At 50.2% G+C, this 20647-nt stretch overlaps 1 protein-coding gene across 3 annotated transcripts in view; it reads left to right on the top strand.

Moving 5' to 3' along the window:
* Chst3 (carbohydrate sulfotransferase 3) overlaps positions 1–20632 on the top strand; it is a 34325-nt gene extending 13693 nt beyond the window's left edge. For all 3 annotated transcript variants that reach the window (XM_029542415.1, XM_029542414.1, XM_029542416.1), the window contains exons 2-3: positions 16926–17171; positions 18495–20632. In XM_029542415.1, the coding sequence (XP_029398275.1) occupies positions 17014–17171; positions 18495–19779 (1443 nt within the window). In that variant the 5' untranslated portion in view covers positions 16926–17013 and the 3' untranslated portion in view covers positions 19780–20632. The remainder of the gene's footprint in view (positions 1–16925; positions 17172–18494) is intronic.
* Positions 20633–20647: the final 15 nt, after the last annotated feature.

The raw sequence follows: 20647 nt of genomic DNA, 5'->3' as shown, positions 1-20647 counted from the left end.
GGCTCATAACCATCCATAACAAGATCAGATGCTCTCCTCTGGAGTGTCTGAAGACAAACTACAGAGTACTTACATATAATAAATAAATAAATAAATAATTATTAAAAAAAAAAAAAAAAGAAAAGAAACCAATGTATCACATTTTTCCTAGTCCCTCCACTGCATATGGTGGATTAACTATTTGGTCCAGCCCTGGCAACTTGCAAAGGGACAGGTCGGGGGGGGGACACAATGGTTTTAAGTGCATGGGGAGAAGAGTGATATTTTTAAAACCAAATTTGTTGTAATCTTGTCTCTTTTTCTACATTTATCTATGTATTTTATTCAAGGAGCAAATAACAGGCATTCACTAAGATGCATAAGCTCATGTGTGAAGATCAGGGACAACCTGATGGTTCTGTCCCTCCACTATGGGGGTTTCAAACTCATCTTACTGGAGACAGGGGCTCACTCTGTAGCCCAGGCCAGCCTTGATCTCTTGGCTTTCTTGCTTCAGCCTTCAGATTGCTATGATTAAAGATCTGCGGCACAACAGCAGGCTGAAGCTAAGTGCACAGTTTTATTTAACTTTGGGATAACACTGCACAGAGCTGTCGGTTCTGAAAGTGGTCCTTGTTTGTGTCCCGCCCACATGACTGTGTTGTATGGGATTGAAGGGACGTATCTGTGTTGTGTGGGACTAGAGGAACTCTGATGCCATCTTAAAAACCTCCCAGTTAGGCAAATTGCAAAGGCTGATCCAGTCCCAGTGAGCACATTCAGGACTGAAAAACTGGCTTTCAAGGCTCTTGGACTGAAACCTCAGCTCAGATTCACATAACTGAATCAGAAGTCTTAGGAATCTTTTTTTAAAAATAGTTTTTATTGGATATTTTCTTTATTTACATTTCCAATGTTATCCCCTTTCCCAGTTCTCCCCTCCCAGAAATCCCCTATCCCATTCCCTCTCCCCCTGCTTCTATGAGGGTGCTCCTCCACCCACCCACCCACTCCTGCCTCCCTGCCCTCGATTCCCCTACACTGGGGATTCTATGGAGCCTTCATAGGACCAAGAACCTCTCCTCCCATTGATGCCTGACAAGGCCATCCTTTGCTACATATGCAGTTGGAGCCATGTCCTTGGTTGGTGGCCTAGTCCCTGGGAGCTCTGGTGGGTCTGGTTGGTTGATATTGCTGTTCTTCCTATGGGGTTGTAAACTCCTTCATCTCCTTCAGTCCTTTCTCTAACTCCTCCATTGGGGACCTCGCGAACAGTTCGATGGTTGGCTTCAAGCATCCGCCTCTGTAAGTTTTAGGAAGTATGAGACACTCTGGTATTTTCTGTTTTATGTAGCACTGGTCTATGGAGAAAGGAAACAAAGGACAAAACCTTACCTGGCTTAGTCAACGGACTGTGCGACCTTCAGTTTGAAACACAGCAGGAGATGGTGTGAGATAATATCTTGACGAGTAGTGTATATCAGACCCACCTTGGATGGAGCAGCCTGCCAGGTTCAGCCTCCAGAGCTCTGCCAGTGACCCTGATCTGGCCCAAATATTTGCATACCATATCGTTTAGAGGAGCCGCTGTTGCTCCAGCCTGGCAACCCTTTAAGATAGCTTTGTTAAGCAGCACAGGCCGGCCTGGACCTCACTAAATGTATATAGCCTAGACTGGTTTCCAGCTCGGGCTTGCAATCGCGCGGCACGTCCGGCTTTCTCGTGGACTATTTTGAGCCAGCCGGCTCCCCTGGGTCTGCTTTCTGAAATAGCTAAGAGTGGGTGATGGTTGTTAGCAAGCACAAGAGGAAAAGATGATCTCAGATTTTCAAGGTGGTCCCTGGTGGCTGTGCCAGGTTATCTTTGAGCATCTGGGACACTTTCCTCCTAAGATCTAGCTTACACTGTGTAAACAGAGGGTGGCACGTTGAAAGTACTAAGCAAGGAGACACTTGTGCTCAGCCGTGGCTGAACAACCTGCCTCTCGAGTCCCAGTCCCACAGATCACAAAACCTTCCCAGCCTTGTGAAAACACTTCTTCTAGAGGCTATGAAAGGCACCATTGACTCGGTGATTTCAAGTTTCTGTTTTCCTAGGGGGGAAACGGTAGGTCAGCCGTGACTACCCAGTGGGTGGTATTCCCTATGGTTCTACTGGGGTCTGCTGGGGTTCACTGGCCTTCTCTGGCTTTCCAGTTTTACCTAGAGAGCTTCCCTGGCACTACAGCTAGCCTGCTTCCTAGACAGGCTTGTGGGTCTCCCCGTCCACACACTGGTCCTGGGTTGTCTTGGCTCCCTTGAGCTCCTCCCCAGCCTTGTTCCCTAAGCTAGCAGCCAGCTCAGCTGGGCGCTCCTCAGCTAGGAGCAGTGTGTTAAGTGGGCACAGAGCCTCCTCTGTTCCAGCAACAATGGCCCCTTGATGGCTAGCTTGGGTCCCCTCACTCCTATTGGACTTTGGGGAGGAGAAAGGATGCCTGCCCTGCCCCCACCCCAGGCAGTCAATGCTGGGTGTGAGGTTAACGCAGAGGCTTTAGTCTCTGCCCACAGGACCGCTTTCTTCTTTATTCTCGGGCTCTGACCCTCTCTGTCCATCCCTCTGTCCATCCCATCTCCGGGGCTTCCAGGAACGGTTCAGTTCACTCACTCCAACAAGAATCCATTGAACAGACAGACCCCTGGGTCCCAAAGGTTGCTGCTAAATAGGTGTAGGATAATAGCTACCTCTTGGATTTAGAGCTTTTTGTTTGTTTGTTTTGTTTTTTGTTTTTTCTGAGACAGGGTTTCTCATTATAGCCCTGGCTGTCCTGGAACTCACTTTTATAGACCAGGCTGGCCTCGAACTCAGAAATCCGCCTGCCTCTTCATCTGGGATTCTTATTCTCAGCTTGGATTAAACACTCCTGGGCATCCTCCATCACACTAAACGAGTCACCATGGTACCCCGCTTAGGAAATCCTCAACCTCACATATTTACGTCCATATCTGAACCTCTGTGGACATGTTATCTTACATGGTAGGAGAAGTTTTATGGATGCCTTTAAGGAATTAGGGATGGCAGAGTGCCCTGAATTAGCAAGAGTGCCCCAGATAGACTCGCAAGGGTCCTTATAAAAGGGAGACAGAGGGAGACTTAGCTGCACAAGGCACTCAGAGCTACGCACCAATACTCGGGTATTTTTGAGTGCTAAGCAAGCACCGTCAGCTCTGCTCATGTGGAGCTCCGGAGCTGGGTCTGAATGAATCCTACACCTACAGTATTAGAAGTTTCCCAAGCACTTGGTCCTAAGGAACACAGGGAACACAGACCTTTTCTTTCCGGATTCTGTATTTGGTCACCCGGAGACATCATGGTGCTTGTTTATAATCCCAGCGCTGGGGGAGCTGAGGCAGAAAGACTTCTGGGAGTTCAGATCTGGACTTAATAGTAAGACCCCAAATCAAAAGGGAAAGCTTAGTACGGCCTTGCTGGTGAGCTGGTGGGTAGCAGGCAGGAGCCGGCAGCTTCTGTCATCTCCTGGATGTCCTGGGCTAGTGGGGTTTGAATGGTACTTTGACAGTCCTGACGTCCAAGTATCATTCTGATGCCCCTAAGTAGTCAGAATCTCAGGAGGTGGAACTTGGCCATCGGGAGTTCCTTTAAGCTCCCTAGATGCTATGGGGGTTGAAACCCAGAGCTCCAGAACAGGCTCTGTGCCTTCATAAAGTGATGCCTCTCCTCTACCTGGGCAGACACCACCAATCAATTGCAATTCCCTCCATCCCGGTGGGATGTACCTGTTCTAATTCAGCACTACAGGAAACCTTTCCAACCAGTCAGTCTCAGAGAGGAGTTGAAACTAACTTGTCCTCCTAACTGAGAAGATTTAAACTGTCTAGCTGGGGCCATGTGGATGTCCAGCTGTATCTGAACCAAATAATGGTAGAAATAATGATATCAAGCCTTGACCAGAAATAGAGACTGCCACGGTTATACAGGATTGTTTGGATTGGTTAAGAATAGCCGGCGTGAGTCAGCTAGCATCCCTGTCCTGCAGTAAATGGCTGCCCAGCTGGGAGAACTACATGCAAGAATGCAAGCCAGTGGTGCCACAGGACAGACAGATCCTGGCTGACGTTTGTCTAGACCAGCAATAACAACCAGCTGGACACAGGCTGCATTGGCAACCTTGTGCACCCTTTGCTGGAACTCAGGGTCACCATTTGGGGGAGGGGGGCTGTCTCAGGGTAGAGACAAAATATCTGACAGAAGCAACCTAAGGAGGCAGGAGGTTGTCAGTACTTACAACTCCAGCGACAGTCTGTCCTAGGGGAAGGCGCAGCAGCGGGGGCAGGAGATGGGCGGTCACATTGCACATGCAGTCAAGAAGCAGAAGGCAGAGAATGTTTGTACTTAACTCTCTCTCTCTCTCTCTCTCTCTCTCTCTCTCTCTCTCTCTCTCTCTCTCCCTCCCTCTCTCCCTCCCCCCTTTTAATTAAGACCAGGTCTTAGTATGTAGCCCCCCAGCTGTCTCGGGAGTCATTATGTAGACCAGGCTGGCCTCAAGTTCACAGAGCTCCTTCAGTCTCTGCTTCCTCCTGTATAGCTGGGGTTGAAGCCGTGTGCCACCATGCCTGGGTGCTTTCTCCTTGTTATCTAGTCAGGATCCCCACGGAATGGTTCTACCAGTGCCCAGGGTAGAGCTTCCCACCTCAGTTAGCACCATCTAAAAATCCTGGATGGACGTGGTGACTCGAAATCCCATCCAGTTGTCAATCAGAATTAACCCCAAAATTTGATAAGGGAGCTGTGCCTATGGAGGTGAAGAACAGGAAAAGGGAGGGCGGTGTCCACAGGAAGAACAGCCTATGCCATCCTCCTTCCATGAGTCTCCCAAATCTGTGCACTGTCCACGCAGCCATTGCATAAGCACATTTCTGGTTGAAGAGTTCTAATGAAGAAAACCGTGAAAAGTCCCAGAACCAATAAAGTGTGACATTAGAGAGGGCAGTAAGGTATCTGTGAGACTGTCACAGTCGCCAGCTGGTTCCAGCCACATACATCCTGTCCCACCCCCTCCTTGAGACAGGGTGTCTCTGTGTAGCTCTGGCTGTCCTAAAGCTCACACTATAGACCAGTTGACCAGGCTGGCCTTGAACCCAGCGATCTGTCTGCCTCTGTCTCCTGAGTGCTGGGATGCGCCGCCGCCACCACCACCTGGCCACATGTATCCTTATTGTCACCTGTATGAGGGTGGTTGCAAGCTGACTCTTAGATTTGGAATTGCTGGGCCAGAGAGTATCTTAGTCTGTTGGGGCAGCTAGACATAGTGCCATTGCCTGGGAGATTTACTAATAACAGAAAGCTGTCAAACACGGTTCTGGAGGTCGGAAAATTTAAAACCAATGTGCCAGTACATTCGGTGTGTAATAGGTGCCTTGTTCTCTACATCCAAGATGGAACCTTCATGCCATGTCCTCACACGGTGGAAGGGATGACTAAGTTCCCTCACACCTCGTTTACAAGGACACTAATTCTATTCACAAGGACTCTACCCTCTTGACCTACCGCTCCGGTCACTTGCCGAAGGCGTCCCCTCTAACACCGGCACACCGGGAACTCGACTTTAGTGTGAGCACTTTGGAGGGGTGCCAGCGTTTAAGCGGAAGCCAAGACTGTGTACATTGGAACCTGTGGCAGTCGAGAGCAGCCTGAACTGTGTAGTAACATGCTGTGTCAAGAAGTAATAGGGTTGGGTATGCAGCTCAGTTGTAGAATGCTCGCCTACCATGCGTGGAGCCCTGGATTCAACACCCGGTGTGGGGGTTTCAACGAGTACGGCCCCTCATAGGCTCTTCTATTTGCATGCCTTCTCTACAGTTGGTGAAACTATTTAGGAAGGATTAGGAGGTGTGGCCTTGTTGGTGGGGGTGTGTCATTCCCAGGAAGACTCTTCCTCTCTGCCTCATAAGCACATGAACTGATAAAATCAGGTATGGTACCTCATACCTGGACTCCCAGAACTTAGGAGATGGAGGCAAGAGGGTCAGAAGGTCAAGGTCATCCTTAGCTCCATTTCTGGTTTTAAGTCAGCCTGGGATACATGTTTGAAACACTGACTAAACAACAACAACAACAACAACATTCATGTAAATTATGTTTTGACCAAATAATCCTTCAAAAAAGATTAGTATCTCAGCATTGGGAGAGGATTTTTTTCTTTTCTTTTCCTTTTTCTTTTTTTCAAGACGGGCTTCTCTGTGTAGCGTTGGCTGTCGTGGAACTCACTCTGTAGACCAGGCTGGCCTGGAACTCACTCTGTAGCACAGGTTATCCTAGATCTCACAGAGACCCGCCTGCCTCTGTGTTTGCCACCACACCCACCTGAGACCAACCCTTTGTGTTACCCAAGGGAGGGACAGGCTCTGCTGCTGAAACAATCAGACGAGTCCCTTTTTACAGCAAAAGTTCGTTTTTTTTCTCACATATCCCACTTGGTTCTCCCGTAGCCACACGAATCCAGACGCCTCCATCTTGAGCTAAGTCCACTGGAACCGTGGCTGCCCATCCGGCACAGCCCCTGGGGAATGTGTGGAAACATTTTAAGGACCAGGCCTTGAAGTGGTTCCATCACTTTCTCCCACATCCCACAGACCAGAACTGGCCACATGGTTGTCATTTCATTGCCAACAAAGGCAGGGCCGTGGAGAGGGACACACGGGCACTTGGGGGGAACGCTGTAGCTGTGTCAGAGGGTTCCCTGGAACTTCCATCCCAGAACAAACTCCAGGATGTCTTGTTCTTTGCTGACCTTGTGAAGAAATGGCATGGAGAGTTGTGATGGCCGTCCTTGGTTGTCAACTTCACCACATCTGGAATAATTAACTAAAACCCAAGCAAGTGGGTATTCCTGTGAGGGATTTGTCTTAATTAAATCTTTTGAAGTGGGTAGACCAACTTTAATCTGGATCTTCTGAGGTGGGAAGACCCTCCTTTAATCTGGGCCATACTTTTTGGCGGCAACCTATGTAAAGGACATGGAAGAAAGAAGTTTTTTTTTTTTTTTTTTTTCCTTCGCCTGCTTGCTCTCGCTCTCACCAACAAGTCTGTACCTTCACTGGCATTAGAGCCCACTTCTTCAGGATTCTGGTGTGTACTAGACATCCAGCCTCGTGGACTGAACAGCTACTGGGTTCTTGGAGTTTTCCTCGGTAGTAGTTATTGTTGGGCTAGCTGGACCACAGCCTGACTAATACAAATGAGGCTCCCATTCACCCTCCTGTGCTTTCTCAAGCAGCTGCAAGCCACTGTTCTCTGCTGTAACATCCAGAGCAGATCGTGTTCACGATCCACACACACCCCAGTGGCTTTGCCCCCAGATGTCCCCAAACCCAAATATCCATTCGTGGGAAAGCCTCAAGACTTTTTAAAAAATGTTGGCTGCTATTCATAAAAGCATACAAAGGCATGTGAGCAGCAATATAAAATTAGACGTGTCAAGATCTTTGCCAGCTGCACTGTGGCCGGGCTTGGCAGCAGTCGTTCCTGATGTTCCGTGTCACTGTCTCCTTCCACCGCCTCTCTCCTTCAGGGACACATAGGCCAAGTGAGGAGAATAGGCAGAGAATGATAAGGGGTGGGAGAAAGGGAACCTCTTACCCCTTGATGTTCTGTCTCAACTTTTGCAAACATCTGGGTTTGAACCATTCTTAACCTTGAGGTTCATATGACTGTGAGGACCTTATGGGTTTAAAGGCATGGGGCTGGTGTATGCGCTTGGATGGCAACTTTGCACTCAGGAGCAAGAGGACCAGTTAGAATTTGGTCTAGTGTCACAGCATGGTGTCTCACGGCAAGGTGCCAAACTAAAGGATGTGAAACATTTGTGTGCACACCAGAAGGAGTCATCTGAGGCCAGGAGAGCAGATGGGCTCAGCCTTCCAGGTCACCTTTAGTGGACTAGCTCTGCACCCAGAAGACAGCATCCAAGAGCAGGAAGCCCAACATGTCCATAGCACCGCTACTCTCCTCCCTCCCCATCCCGTCTCTCTCTGTGTGTGTGTGTGTGTGTGTGTGTGTGTGTCTGTCTGTCTGTCTGTCTGTCTGTCTGTCTGTCTGTGGGATCAATGATACACCATGTTTGCTTTAATATAAGATCTCACCATGTGGCTAGCACAAGTTGGCCTTAAATTATCAGAAATCTTCCTGCCTCAGCCTCTCAGATGCTGGGACTTCAGATGACATTCGCTATGACTCTTTAGTAAAACAAAACAGCAGCAGCAACAACAAACCAAAAGGAATGTAACTGTGGCCACTTGTGTGCCCTGGGTTCTTTTTAGTTCAGTGTCCTAACCTGAGCATCTTTCATTGAGCTTTATATCAATATTCTTCTTTTAAGAGAGTATAAATCAAGTCTTTTAAAAACTAAACAAAAATAAATAAATAACACCAAAACCTGGGGGGTGGGGGTAGGGGTGGGGGACGACCCAGCACCCTGTGTAGCCCAGGCTGGATGACTTTGAGTTTCTAGTCCTCCTACCTCCACTTCCCCAGTGCTGGAATTGCAGCTGTGTACGGCCACATCTGGTTTTATGAGATGCCAGGGGTAGAACCCAGGACTTGATGCACACTAGGCACCGTGCCAACTGAGCTACATTCCCAGGTCCAAGTCAGGCATCTTATGGGCGCCCAATCCTCAGACAGCACTGGGGAGGACAGATCGATACCAGGAGCCAGAACTGGCATTCTGTACAGCATGGAAGTCCATTCATTTATTCCACAGAGATCTATTGAGCCCAGCCACTTGCCAGGAGCCGTGCTTGCTGCTGTGGAACTTCCACAGGACACGGCGGCCACCATCTGAGAAGGACCAGGGGTCTTTTCGGGCTCCTGTGTTTTTCTTAAACCTTTTGCCTATAGGAGTTTATAGTAAAACAAAAAAATAGTGTGACATAAAGCTCACCACTCGGGTGTGTGTGGGGGGGGGGGCGGCATGCACAGAAGAGATGGCTCAATAGTTAAGCACCGGCTGCTCTTGTAGATGATGTGGGTTGAGTCTTATTACCCACACAGCAACTCACAACCATCTGCAACTCCAGTTCCAGGGAATCAGACACTCTCTTCCAGCCTCTGCGGGTATCAGGCATGTACCCAGCGCACGTACATACACATGGAAGCAAAGTGTGCAAGCAAAACATCCACACACAGAAATGAAATAAAACAGGTACATCTTCTAGTACGAGCAACCACCACTTCAAACGGCCAGTTTCCACCGCCGTCTGTCTCTAGAATCGCCTTTATCTTTCCAGGCTAGTGCCCTGTACATAGGCGAGTGATCCCCCTGTCTCAACCTCTTGGGTAGCAAATACTACAAATGGCACGACTGCACCTCACAACTGTTTCCTTTGTTTGCCTAGGTTTCCCCCCCCCTTTGTTTTGTTTATAAAGTCTCCCAGGTGTCCCAGGACAGCATCATAGTCACTGTGTAGCCTGAGGACTTAAGCCTTTCGTCCTCTTCCCTGCCTCCCCCTTCTGAGTGTAAAACTCGCACGTGTGTGCTACGATGCCCAGTCATACAGGGTGCTCTGGGTGGAATCAGGGTTTCATGCCTGTCAGACGAGCGCTATCCACTGAGCTGCACTCCCAGCCCGATCTCTGCATTTCTCTTAGCACTCCTAGGATCCTAGGCAGGCATGCGGTTGTCCAAATACTCACTCCACAGGAAGGTATGCGAACTGTCGCTTACGGCGTTTCTGTAGCTGCCTCAGCGTTTTTTTGAGTCCCGTGGGTGGGGGGTGGGGTCAGTCCCCTCGAGTGGGACATTTCAGTGCTTTGCCTGGCTGGTGTCCAGGTCAGTTTTGAATGGAGCAGACTGTTCCCCCAGACTGTCTGCTCTGTGTGGCTGAAGGCCGCCTGGACACCAGTCACCATATGGTGCTGGCTAGCTAATCAGAGGCTGACTAGGGTACTAGGCCTAGTGGGGCCTGGCAGGGGACTTGCACTTCAAGCAACTGTGACTGTCCACTGGAGGTAGATAAAGAGTGCTTCCCATGTCCTGTGCACAGGCATGAAAGGCTGAGGGGTGCCTTAGGCTGGTTTTGCCAGGGTTATCTCATAGCTCCATCAGGGTAGCTCTTAGCTCCATAGTCCACCATGGCTTGGGCCCATATTCCTTACAAGTACATGGGACCGTTTGCCTTGGACCGCTTCTGTCTTGGCTGTAGCTGGACACACACAAGAAGTTGTAGATGGACTCATTCATTTTGTTTGTCTTTTTGAAAAAATTTAGTGTGTGTGTGCGCGCACACGTGTGTGTGCATGTGTGCCTTGTGTGTGTGTGTGTGCTTGTACACGTGTGTGCATGCATGCCCATGTGTGCAAGTGCATGTTTGCATGTGCACGTGTGTGTGTGCGTGCATGTGTGTGTATGTGTGCCTTGTGCGTGTGTATCTGTGTGTGTGTGTGTGTCGGGGCACGTACTTGGCCTCCTGGTCATCTTGCCTTTACTTCCCAAGTTCCGAAATTACAGGCATGATGCCCTGAGCCTCGGGAAATGTGTTTGTTTTAGAGAAGGAAGCTGGAGCCCCAGGATGCTAGGTTGCTGGGGTGCTGGGAGGCATGGAATGCTGGATGCTGGAATGCTTCAGTACCATGATACTGAATGACCGGCACTAGCCAGACCTGCCCTCACACCCTCCTTCCCTGATCCTTGCCTCCCTTCACTTTGCCATGTGCATCCTCCATCCTCCGAGCATATGCTGTCCTGTCAGAACACCATGATAATGGGGTAGAGTGGGGAGGAGTGTGCCCTTCCTGGGCCATCTCTAGATGCTTCCATGTGAAATAGGATCTAGCCTGAACAGGTCAGTGCATGGACAAACCCAACCTAACAGAAACAAAGAACTTCAGTGTTTCTTTTTCTCATCCTGATTGAAAAAAGAAATGGCAGAGTCCCAGCCAACACCCCTCTCCTCTACTCTCTAGGGATTCAGGAACCCCTGCTCTGGCTTCCAACTGGGTGACACAGAGGGATCAGCCCTCTGGCCTCTGTAAGTGGATTCACAACCTTCCCACAGTAGCCAGATCTTCCCTCTGCTTGTGGAAGGAAGATCTTTCTTCTTGGAAAAGCTGTGTATACAGGCATGTAACAGCTGAGGGTGTTTCCTGCTATGTTCTGGGTCCCAGCGAGAGGGGAGTGGAGGCTTAGTGCCTGATGCAATGCCTGGCAAGGCCCCGCCCCTTATCGGAGCTTCCCTTGGTCCTCGCTGGGACCCCCTCCGGAAAGACGGAGGCGGGGCTGGACTGCAATCCCTCAGGGGCCTCAGTGGAAGAGCCCCGCTGGAGGCTATCCAAACGCGAAACCAATTCTCCATTGAGGCAGTTTGCCAAGTCAGGGGAGAGGCCTGTGCGGAGGAAAGACCCCTGGGCAGGGAGGAGGGAAGGGGAGCTGGTGCCCTGCTTGGCAAGGCTCAGTCCACCTCCGCTGCCTCCCTCCCTCTCTGAACCACCAGTTGCCTCGGGGGCTTTCCCACCCCTCCCCCTCCTGAGCACACAGCTGTTAGGAACTTGAGCTGAAAGTCCCCAAGAATTGAGAATTCATTTTGCCCGTGGTCCATCTATCCCGCATTCCACCTATCCTGCATCCTAGCACACGCCCACGGCAGGTGCCCAGGGCATCTCTCCCTGGTGGCTCGCTCATGCACCAGTGAATATTCTCCTCTCCCCTGGCACTGCCTAGCAACTTAGAATGCCTAAGCATCTTGCTCTGGATTAAGTATTCTGGGAAGGGCATCCATCCGTCCATCCATCCGTCTGTCCATCCATTCACACATCCTTTATTCAAGGATGTTGATTGCACCCCAGAAAAATCATTTCAGGACAGGTCTATGTGGAACAGAACTAGGCTTGTTATGTAGAGGTGAGAGAAACCACAGGAACACACACATAAGTCTGAGCAAGGACAGTCAGAGAGAGACTAGGTTCAGTGTCTTGTCAGTAACATATGATTGCATGACTTTATGCTATAGTATCCAAAGGATGTAATTTTCTCTTTCTTCCTTCCTTTCTTTCCTTCTTCTGTCTTTTTTCTTTTCTCTTGTTCTTTCTTTCTTTCTTTCTTTCTTTCTTTCTTTCTTTCTTTCTTTCTTTCTTTCTTTCTTTCCTTCCTTCCTTCCTTCCTTCCTTCTTTATTTACTGGCTTTTTGAAACAGGGTTTCTCTATGTATCCCTGGCTGTCCTGGAATTAGCTCAGTAGACCAAGCTGACCTCGAACACAAAGATCTGCCTGCTTCTCTGCTTCCTGAATGCTGGGATTAAAAATATGTGCCACCGTGCCTGGCTTTTTTTTTTTTTTTTTAAGATTTATTTATTTATTCGTTTATTTATTTATTTAATGTGAGTACACTGTTGCTCTCTTCAGACACACCAAAAGAGGTCATCAGATCCCATTACAGATGGTCGTGAGCTACCATGTGGTTGCTGGGAATTGAACTCAGGACCTCTGGAAGAACAGTCAGTGCTCTTAACCACTGAACCATCTCTCCAGCCTGCCTGACATTTTTTTTTTTTTTTAATTTTAAACAATTTTCATTTGTTTAATGAAATGAATTGTAAGGTGTTAATGAAGCGCTTTTCGGGGTCTGTGGTGGATAAGTTACAAAGGTCTGCAGCCGTGTTCTTCAATGCTCGTTTGTTGTTTATAACACCTTTGAGATATCTTAGAAAAACGAGTCTTGCCCCTGGAGCAATCTGTACTGATTTTGTCAGTTGGGTGAATGAGGAACCTAAATTAGATCGTGTGGGGGAGGGGCCTTTTCCACTTCCCACATCCCCTTGGCTTTCCTGTCTCTCTATCCAGTCTCACCTGTTACACAAAATCATTGTCCCAGTGGAAAAGAACGTTTGCATCCAGGAAAATAAGCATATGAAAAAAGATGGAGGGGCTCCGGGAAGGACTTGGAGCTCTGGATGCTAAGTCAGCACAGGAGGAATAGGGATTTTTTGGATTCTTGGGGCTTTATTGGAAGAAGAAGAATGGTCTTGGGGGACATGTTAAATAGAACGAACTCCGGAGTGGAGACCAGAAAGGATGCGCCCCCTGGGTAGGGAGTAGTGGGAAGGGCTGGGGTCAGATGGTGCCCACAGAGGCTGGGAGTGAGGTGTGGCTCCCATTCCCCATGGCCTTGGAGGGCTTGTGTTCTGCTCTGAGTTGTGCACGAAGGGGTTTCAGCAGCTAGAGTCACCCGGAGTACTGGGCTGGGTGTCTAAGACGCTCCCCACATCACGACCGCGTTCACTTATCTGGGTTGAGGTGCTCGTAGGCGCCCCCGTGTGTTGGAGACAGGAAAGGTTTGGGAGAGGAATGTGGACAGAATACGAACCAGAAGGCTTAGCTGTGCTGATGGTCCAGAAGAGAGAGGAGTGAGATGTGTGAAATGGAGGCCACCATCGCCTAAGAAGAGACGAGAGAGTGAGGGAAGCGTGCACCCCCAGGCCATCCCGGAGGAAGCTTTAGCAGAGAATGGCCAGAGTGGAGGAGAGAAAGAGAGATGGGCTGGAGGAAGGGAGGGAGGGGCACACCATGCAGTCCCCAGGATGAAATGTAGCAAGGGCCACCCTCTCACAGAAGGTGACTGAGGACTCCCCTAGGGTGTTTTTAAGGGGAAAAAAAGGACATTGCAGAATGAGAGATCTGAGACACAAAGGCCAGGGAGAAGTATGAGGCAGGAGGATGATCCTCTTGAGAACTGTGTTTCTGATTACCACACGTGGTGTATGAGAATGTTTCCCAGCTGATACCCACTGCCATCTCCCAGACAGCAAGGCTGGATGCTGCTCCCTCTGGTGGCTCCCAACATCCCTAGGGCCTGAAACACAGTGGCCCTCACCAAATGGAAGCGTCCTCCCGGCCCAACATCTTCTCTTACTGTTCCTGGTGTTTATACCCAGCAGGCAGAGAGCTGGTCCCCTGGCCAGCTGTGCCCAGGCAGAGCTGGGCTGGGCATGAGGTCCTGGCTTCTTTCACCACTGACAAGGACATGCTAGCAGGCTGGCCTTTCGTGGCACCTTGGCAGCAGGGCTAGGGAGTTGAGAGCCATGGAGTAGAGGATGCTGGGAAGGCCAGCAAGGGAAGAGGCAGCAGAGATTTCCAGCCAGGCAAAGATCTCAGGACTAGCATGAGCTTGTCAACCCTGGAAGAGAAGTAGCATGAAGTTTGAGTCATGTTATAGCACCCCCTCCTTTTATTTTATTTTATTTATTTATTTATTTATTTATTTATTTATTTATTTATTTATTTATTTATTTATTTTTGAGACAGGGTTTCTCTGTATAGCCCTGGCTGTCCTGAAACCCACTCTGTAGACCAGGCTGGCCTTGAACTCAGAAATCCACCTGCCTCTGCCTCCCAAGTGCTGGGATTAAAGGCATGTGCCACCACCGCCCAGCTATAACCCACTTCTTACATAGGACATCCTGCAGGACAAGTTCTGCCAGAGTCTCTGCCCAGTGAGTCCCATTCTGGGCCCCCTCTTTGCCCTTCTTGGCCCTGTGAACCTCTGGCTTTGGGGTCCTCACACATTCCTCCCTCTTCTGGCTAGTCACCTGGCCTTGGGCCTTTCAAGGCTGCAGAGGGGACATCCAACCAGGGATGGGTGAAGGAGCTGCCAGTCTGCTCCTGCTGTCTTAGTCAGGGTTTCTATTCCTGCACAAACATCATGACCAAGAAGCAGGTTGGGGAAGAAAGGGTTTATTCAGCTTACATTTCCCTAATGCTGTTCATCACTGAAAGAAGTCAGGACTGGAACTCAAGCAGGTCAGGNANCAGGAGCTGATGCAGANGCCATGGAGGGATGTTCTTTACTGGCTTGCTTCCCCTGGCTTGCTCAGCCTGCTCTCTTATAAATCCAAGACTACCAGCCACAAGGGGACCTCCCCCCTTGATCACTAATTGAGAAAATGCCTTACAGTTAGATCTCGTGGAGGCATTTCCCCCAACTGAAGCTCCTTTCTCTGTGATAACTCTAGCTTGTGTCAAGTTGACACAAAACTAGCCAGTAGACCCGCCATACCAGTATTCAGTCTTCCTTCTTCCTGGCAATGCTTGGGAACCCTGAATTTCCGTGAGGGAGAGGAGGCTGGGTTAATGACTTCAAAATATAAAGCCACTGGAAGAGGTGGGGAAGGGAAGATGGGTTAAAAGCTTGTCATCAGAGGAGCCCAACTCCCAAACCTGACTGTGTGCCTGGGATCGAGTCTGGGGCTCCAGCCTACCATGTCCCAGATGCTAGGCAAGTGCTCTGCCACTGAGCCATGATCGCCAACCCCCTTTGACGTCTTTGTACAACCTAGAGACTCTGGAAAAAAAGACCAATAAGCTAGCCTAAGACAGTGTACTGTGCCTTGTGTAGCTAAGGGTAGCCGTGAACTGAGCCACAGTCTCAGCCCTGTTATGCTTTTGTATGGCGGGTCGCTCAGCAGGCTACTTTACACTAGTATCACCACAACATGTGACACTGGTAGCTGTGATGTCATTAACGGACCAGGAGTTTGTGGCGCCATCTTAGCGGCAGGGATCAGTGACAACTTATGATTTCCATTATCTAAATGCTATGTGTGATGCGTGAAGGTGCATGCCTTTAACCTGTGAGGTCAACAGAGAAACTCCAGGAAATGGGCATAGATAAAAGGGCACTCATTCATTTACCCATTCGTGCATCAGGTCTCATTCTGGCTCAGCAGAACTCTGTAGCTCAAACTAGCATTGAACTTAAAAATATATTTCTGCCTCAGTTTTCTAGGGTTACAGGTCTGTACTGTCATGTCCTGGCTCCTTGCTAGCATTTGGGTGTTTTATTGCTGTTTGTCGAGTGCAGTTTTTGTTACCCCGCTTTACCCGCTCAGGTTCCTTCAGATGTGTGGATGAAACACACACACACACACACACACACACACACACACACACACACACACTAACTTATTTTCAACCTGCCTTATTGACTCAATTGCTGGGCGCTTCTAATCTCCCATAGCTAGTATGCCCTTCCCAATACTCTTAGCTCAGCATCTCTTAATCTGCCCTTAATTTAGCACGTTTTTAATCTTCTGCCTGGGGAAGTGGCCTATGGTCGTTCCGCCCAAGATCTCACATGGCTGGTCACCTCTGAAGCATAGCGAAATCTCTTTTCCTCTGTGCATCTCTTATCCTGCCTTCAGGAACCTGGAAGTCCTGCCTTTTTCCTTCTGCCCAGCAATTGGCCCCTGGCATCTTTACTTACCGATCATGAACCAATTGGGGAACAGGACCTTAGCAGCACCATTCCCTGCAGCTGTTTATTTTGTTTGTATTTAAGGGAAAGCAAGAAAAGTTTGTTGGATAGAGTAACAGCTACTGGAAGTAATACTTTTTGTTTATCATGGGACTTTTAAAAAAATATTTATGTGTGTGACCATTCTGCCTGCTTGTATGTCTGTGGGCATCACATGCATGCAGTGGCTGTGGAGGCAAAGAGGGTACCAGATTCCTTAGAAATGGAGTTATCAGTGGCTGTGAACTGCTGCTTAGGTGCTGGGAACTAGACCTGTGTCTTCTGTGAGAGCATTGAGGGTTCTTAACCGCTGAATCATCTCTCCAGCCTCTGTTTAGAGGTGTTTGTTTTACACAGTGTAGCTGAAGCTGGCCTAACTCCTGATCCTCCTGCCTTACCTCCAGAGTGCTGGAGTGTGACCTTTAAAATGACCTGTTAAAGAAACCAACATGTGTAGCGTACACCTGTGATCCCAGCTCTTAGGAGGTTAGACAGGTGGATAAAGAGGTCCAAATGTCCTGGACTACATAGAGAGACCCTATCTCAAAAGAGAGGTGACTTAGATTTTGAGAGTGGGCCTGAGGTCACTCTTCAAAAGTTGTATAGAAAGATGCCTCTGTTCCCTGTCTATGAACAAGAATGCCCTGAGTACCTGTCTCTTCGCAGGATCAGGGTGTCCCCCACCTGAAGAGGACAGGTTGGGTCCCAAGCTAAGCTCCTAAGCTGAGTGCCTGCAGCCAACCTGAGGAGCTCCATGGCGCCCCCTCTCCCTATGGAGAAAGGATTCACTTTGCCTCAGGATTTCCGGGACCTTGTACACAGCCTGAAGATTCGAGGCAGATACGTCCTGTTCCTGGCATTTGTGGTCATAGTTTTTATCTTCATTGAAAAGGAAAATAAAATCATATCCAGGTAAGGAGCTCAACCACAGGTCCCCTTTATCAAAGGTGAGGTCAGAGGTGACACTAGGGTTTTGGGGGGAATCAAGAAGTACATCCCTTCTACAAGTGGTCATCAGACAGGCCCTGTGTCTTAGGGTGAGGGCGTGTGCACAGGGTCGAGACTCTGGCAGCCCAGGCTGGCACCCCCATACTGGCCCTTCTCAACTGCAAGTGCTTAGGCAAAACACTTCCCTTTGTTGAGGTGAGCCTGTCTTGTTGAGAAGGTAAATAAGGAGGCTGGAGAAATGGCTCAGTGGTTAAGAGCATTGACGGCTCTTCCAGAGGTCTTGAGTTCAATTCCCAGCAACCACATGGTGGCTCACAACCATCTGTAATGGGATCCGACGCCCTCTTCTGGTGTGTCTGAAGACAGCTACAGTGTACTCATATCGATAAATTTAATAAATAAATATTTTTTAAAAAGATATAGAGCCGGGCGTGGTGGTGCATGCCTTTAATCCCAGCACTCGGGAGGCAGAGGCAGGCGGATTTCTGAGTTTGAGGCCAGCCTGGTCTACAGAGTGAGTTCCAGGACAGCCAGGGCTACACGGAGAACCCTGTCTCGAAAAACCAAAAAAAAAAAAAAAAAAAAAAAAGATATAGAGAGATAAGGTAAATGTGGAAATGTAAACCACGTTTTGCCCATGGCCTGCCACACGGCTGATGCTTGGTACTTGCTGGTATGACCATTTTACCTTTTATCCTAGTGCCCCTTAGCAGTACTTCGCCTCTGCAAGTCTTGATGTCATGAGTGGAGGTGAGCCGTGGGGAAGCAAGGTTCTGGGATGGCCACTCTGGTGGGTGAGCCCATCATAGGTAGTTACCCAGATTATCATTCAACTCCAAGGGAGGGCCCCTCAGGTAGGCTACATACTCGCGTTGGCAGGGTACTGTTGTGTGGGGTGGACCTGCTAGACACAGAACCATTTCTCAATCCTGATCTCCCAGATGCCTAGCCTGGCATAACATCCTCAGCCAAGGAGGGTAGGTTAAGGACTGCCGACGAATCAGCTCACGCCTGCTTCACACCATGTAAGTCTCCTGAAAGCTGCTACTGACTTGCTCCAGAAGTGCCTGAGTTCTTTAGTGAAGGTGAGCCTCTGTGTAGCCATCACTAGTCACTTAGCTTCTCACCCTGACTCACTCCTGGGCTCTTGCCAAAGAAACCACACTCGAACCTTAGCCTCTAGGCCTGCTCTGGAGAAGAGAGACCCAGCCAAGACTGCTTAACCAAGTACAGGAGATGGCCTCCCAAATCAGTCACCGACCTTGTCCTTTATAAATCCCCTCCCAGGGTCTCCGACAAGCTGAAGCAGATCCCTCATTTTGTGGCAGATGCCAACAGCACCGACCCAGCCCTACTCTTATCGGAGAACGCATCTCTCCTGTCCCTGAGCGAGTTGGATTCCTCCTTCTCCCATCTGAGGAGCCGCCTGCACAACCTGAGCCTGCAGCTGGGCATGGAGCCAGCAACGGAGATCCAGGGCCAGGAGGCTGAGGCAGAGAAACCATCGCAGCAGGCTGGAGCAGGGACCCGGCGCCACGTGCTCCTCATGGCCACCACCCGCACGGGCTCCTCGTTCGTGGGCGAGTTCTTCAACCAGCAGGGCAATATCTTCTACCTCTTCGAGCCACTGTGGCACATCGAGCGCACGGTGTTCTTCCAGCAGCGAGGCGCCAGCGCGGCTGGTTCAGCATTGGTCTACCGCGATGTCCTCAAGCAGTTGCTGCTATGCGACCTGTATGTGCTGGAGCCCTTCATCAGCCCTCCGCCCGAGGACCACTTGACTCAGTTCCTGTTCCGCCGGGGATCCAGCCGCTCGCTCTGCGAGGATCCGGTGTGCACACCCTTCGTCAAGAAGGTCTTTGAGAAGTACCACTGCAGAAACCGCCGCTGCGGGCCACTCAACGTGACCTTGGCGGGTGAGGCCTGCCGCCGCAAGGACCACGTGGCCCTCAAGGCCGTGCGCATCCGTCAGCTGGAGTTCCTGCAGCCGCTGGTTGAGGACCCAAGGCTGGATCTACGAGTCATTCAGCTGGTGCGTGACCCCCGGGCCGTGCTGGCTTCACGCATAGTGGCCTTCGCAGGCAAGTATGAGAACTGGAAGAAGTGGCTGTCCGAGGGGCAGGACCAGCTGAGCGAGGATGAGCTGCAGCGGTTGCGGGGCAACTGTGAGAGCATCCGCCTGTCTGCAGAGCTGGGCTTGCGGCAGCCAGCCTGGCTGCGCGGTCGCTACATGCTGGTGCGCTATGAGGATGTGGCACGCAGGCCACTGCAGAAGGCCCAAGAGATGTACAGCTTTGCGGGCATCCCCTTGACCCCGCAGGTGGAGGACTGGATCCAGAAGAACACGCAGTCGACACGCGACAGCAGCGACGTCTACTCCACTCAGAAGAACTCCTCTGAGCAGTTTGAGAAGTGGCGCTTCAACATGCCCTTCAAGCTGGCACAGGTGGTGCAGGCGGCCTGCGGCCCGGCCATGCGCCTCTTCGGCTACAAGTTGGCCAGGGATGCCGCCTCACTCACCAACCGCTCCATCAGCCTGCTGGAGGAGCGGGGCACCTTCTGGGTCACGTAGTGGGGGATGTCCGGGACCCTTGGAACCCCTTCTCATGAAAGGCTGGCCCTGCTTCCCTCACACCCAGCCTGGCAGTGAGACACAGCCCTGGCAGAAAGTCAAAATGGGGAACGATGATGGGAACATAGCCCCTGACTTTAGCGGTAGGCCCCCTGCCAGCTAGATTCCCTAGCGCAACTACAGTTAGGGCCTTGGGCTCCTCTGAGGACACCCAGTCTCCTTTGTGGTACTCACCTTATGACCTTCAGTGTCCCGGGCAGACCCAGGTAGGTTCCTGTGCATGGACACACCTCCCTGGATCTTTCTCACACGGTCACAAAAACCTACACAAAGCCCGTAAAGGCCTGTAGGCTGTGTGGGCAGGAGTCCAAGTATTTAACAACCAGAAGGGGCGTAGGCCTTCTCCAGCCGCTCAGACCTCCTACTGTATTAAGTGTTAACCTCTTCCACTCTGAGTCAGAGAAGCCTAGAATCTGGCTGAGTCCTTGGAAGGAGAAGGACAGCCTAGGGTGAGGAAGGGGACATTTCAAGCTCCTCAGGGAACCGTGGCTGTGTATCAGCTGATAGAAAATGGTTTGAGCAGCTGTTCTAGTCACTCATGCGTATCAGCCTGTGTAGAGCAAGACACACAAAGTGCGTCTAAAACAGACAAGGCTGGGGGTGTGGCTCAGTGGTAAAGCCCCTGCCTCTCTGCCCAGGGCCCTGGATGTGATTCTCAGCACTATAAATATAAGGGAAAACAAGACATGCATATGTGTGCAGTACACAGAGAGACAGAAAAGCGTAATAAACATTCCCTCCCCCTCATAAACTAACTCTCTCTCTCTCTCTCTCTCTCTCTCTCTCTCTCTCTCTCTCTCTCTCTCAC

This window comes from Mus pahari, chromosome 9 (assembly GCF_900095145.1).
Source record: "Mus pahari chromosome 9, PAHARI_EIJ_v1.1, whole genome shotgun sequence".
In the NCBI taxonomy this organism is placed as follows: domain Eukaryota; kingdom Metazoa; phylum Chordata; class Mammalia; order Rodentia; family Muridae; genus Mus; species Mus pahari.
Note: the sequence above shows the minus strand (reverse complement) of the source record. Positions and strands in the feature narration are given on the sequence as shown.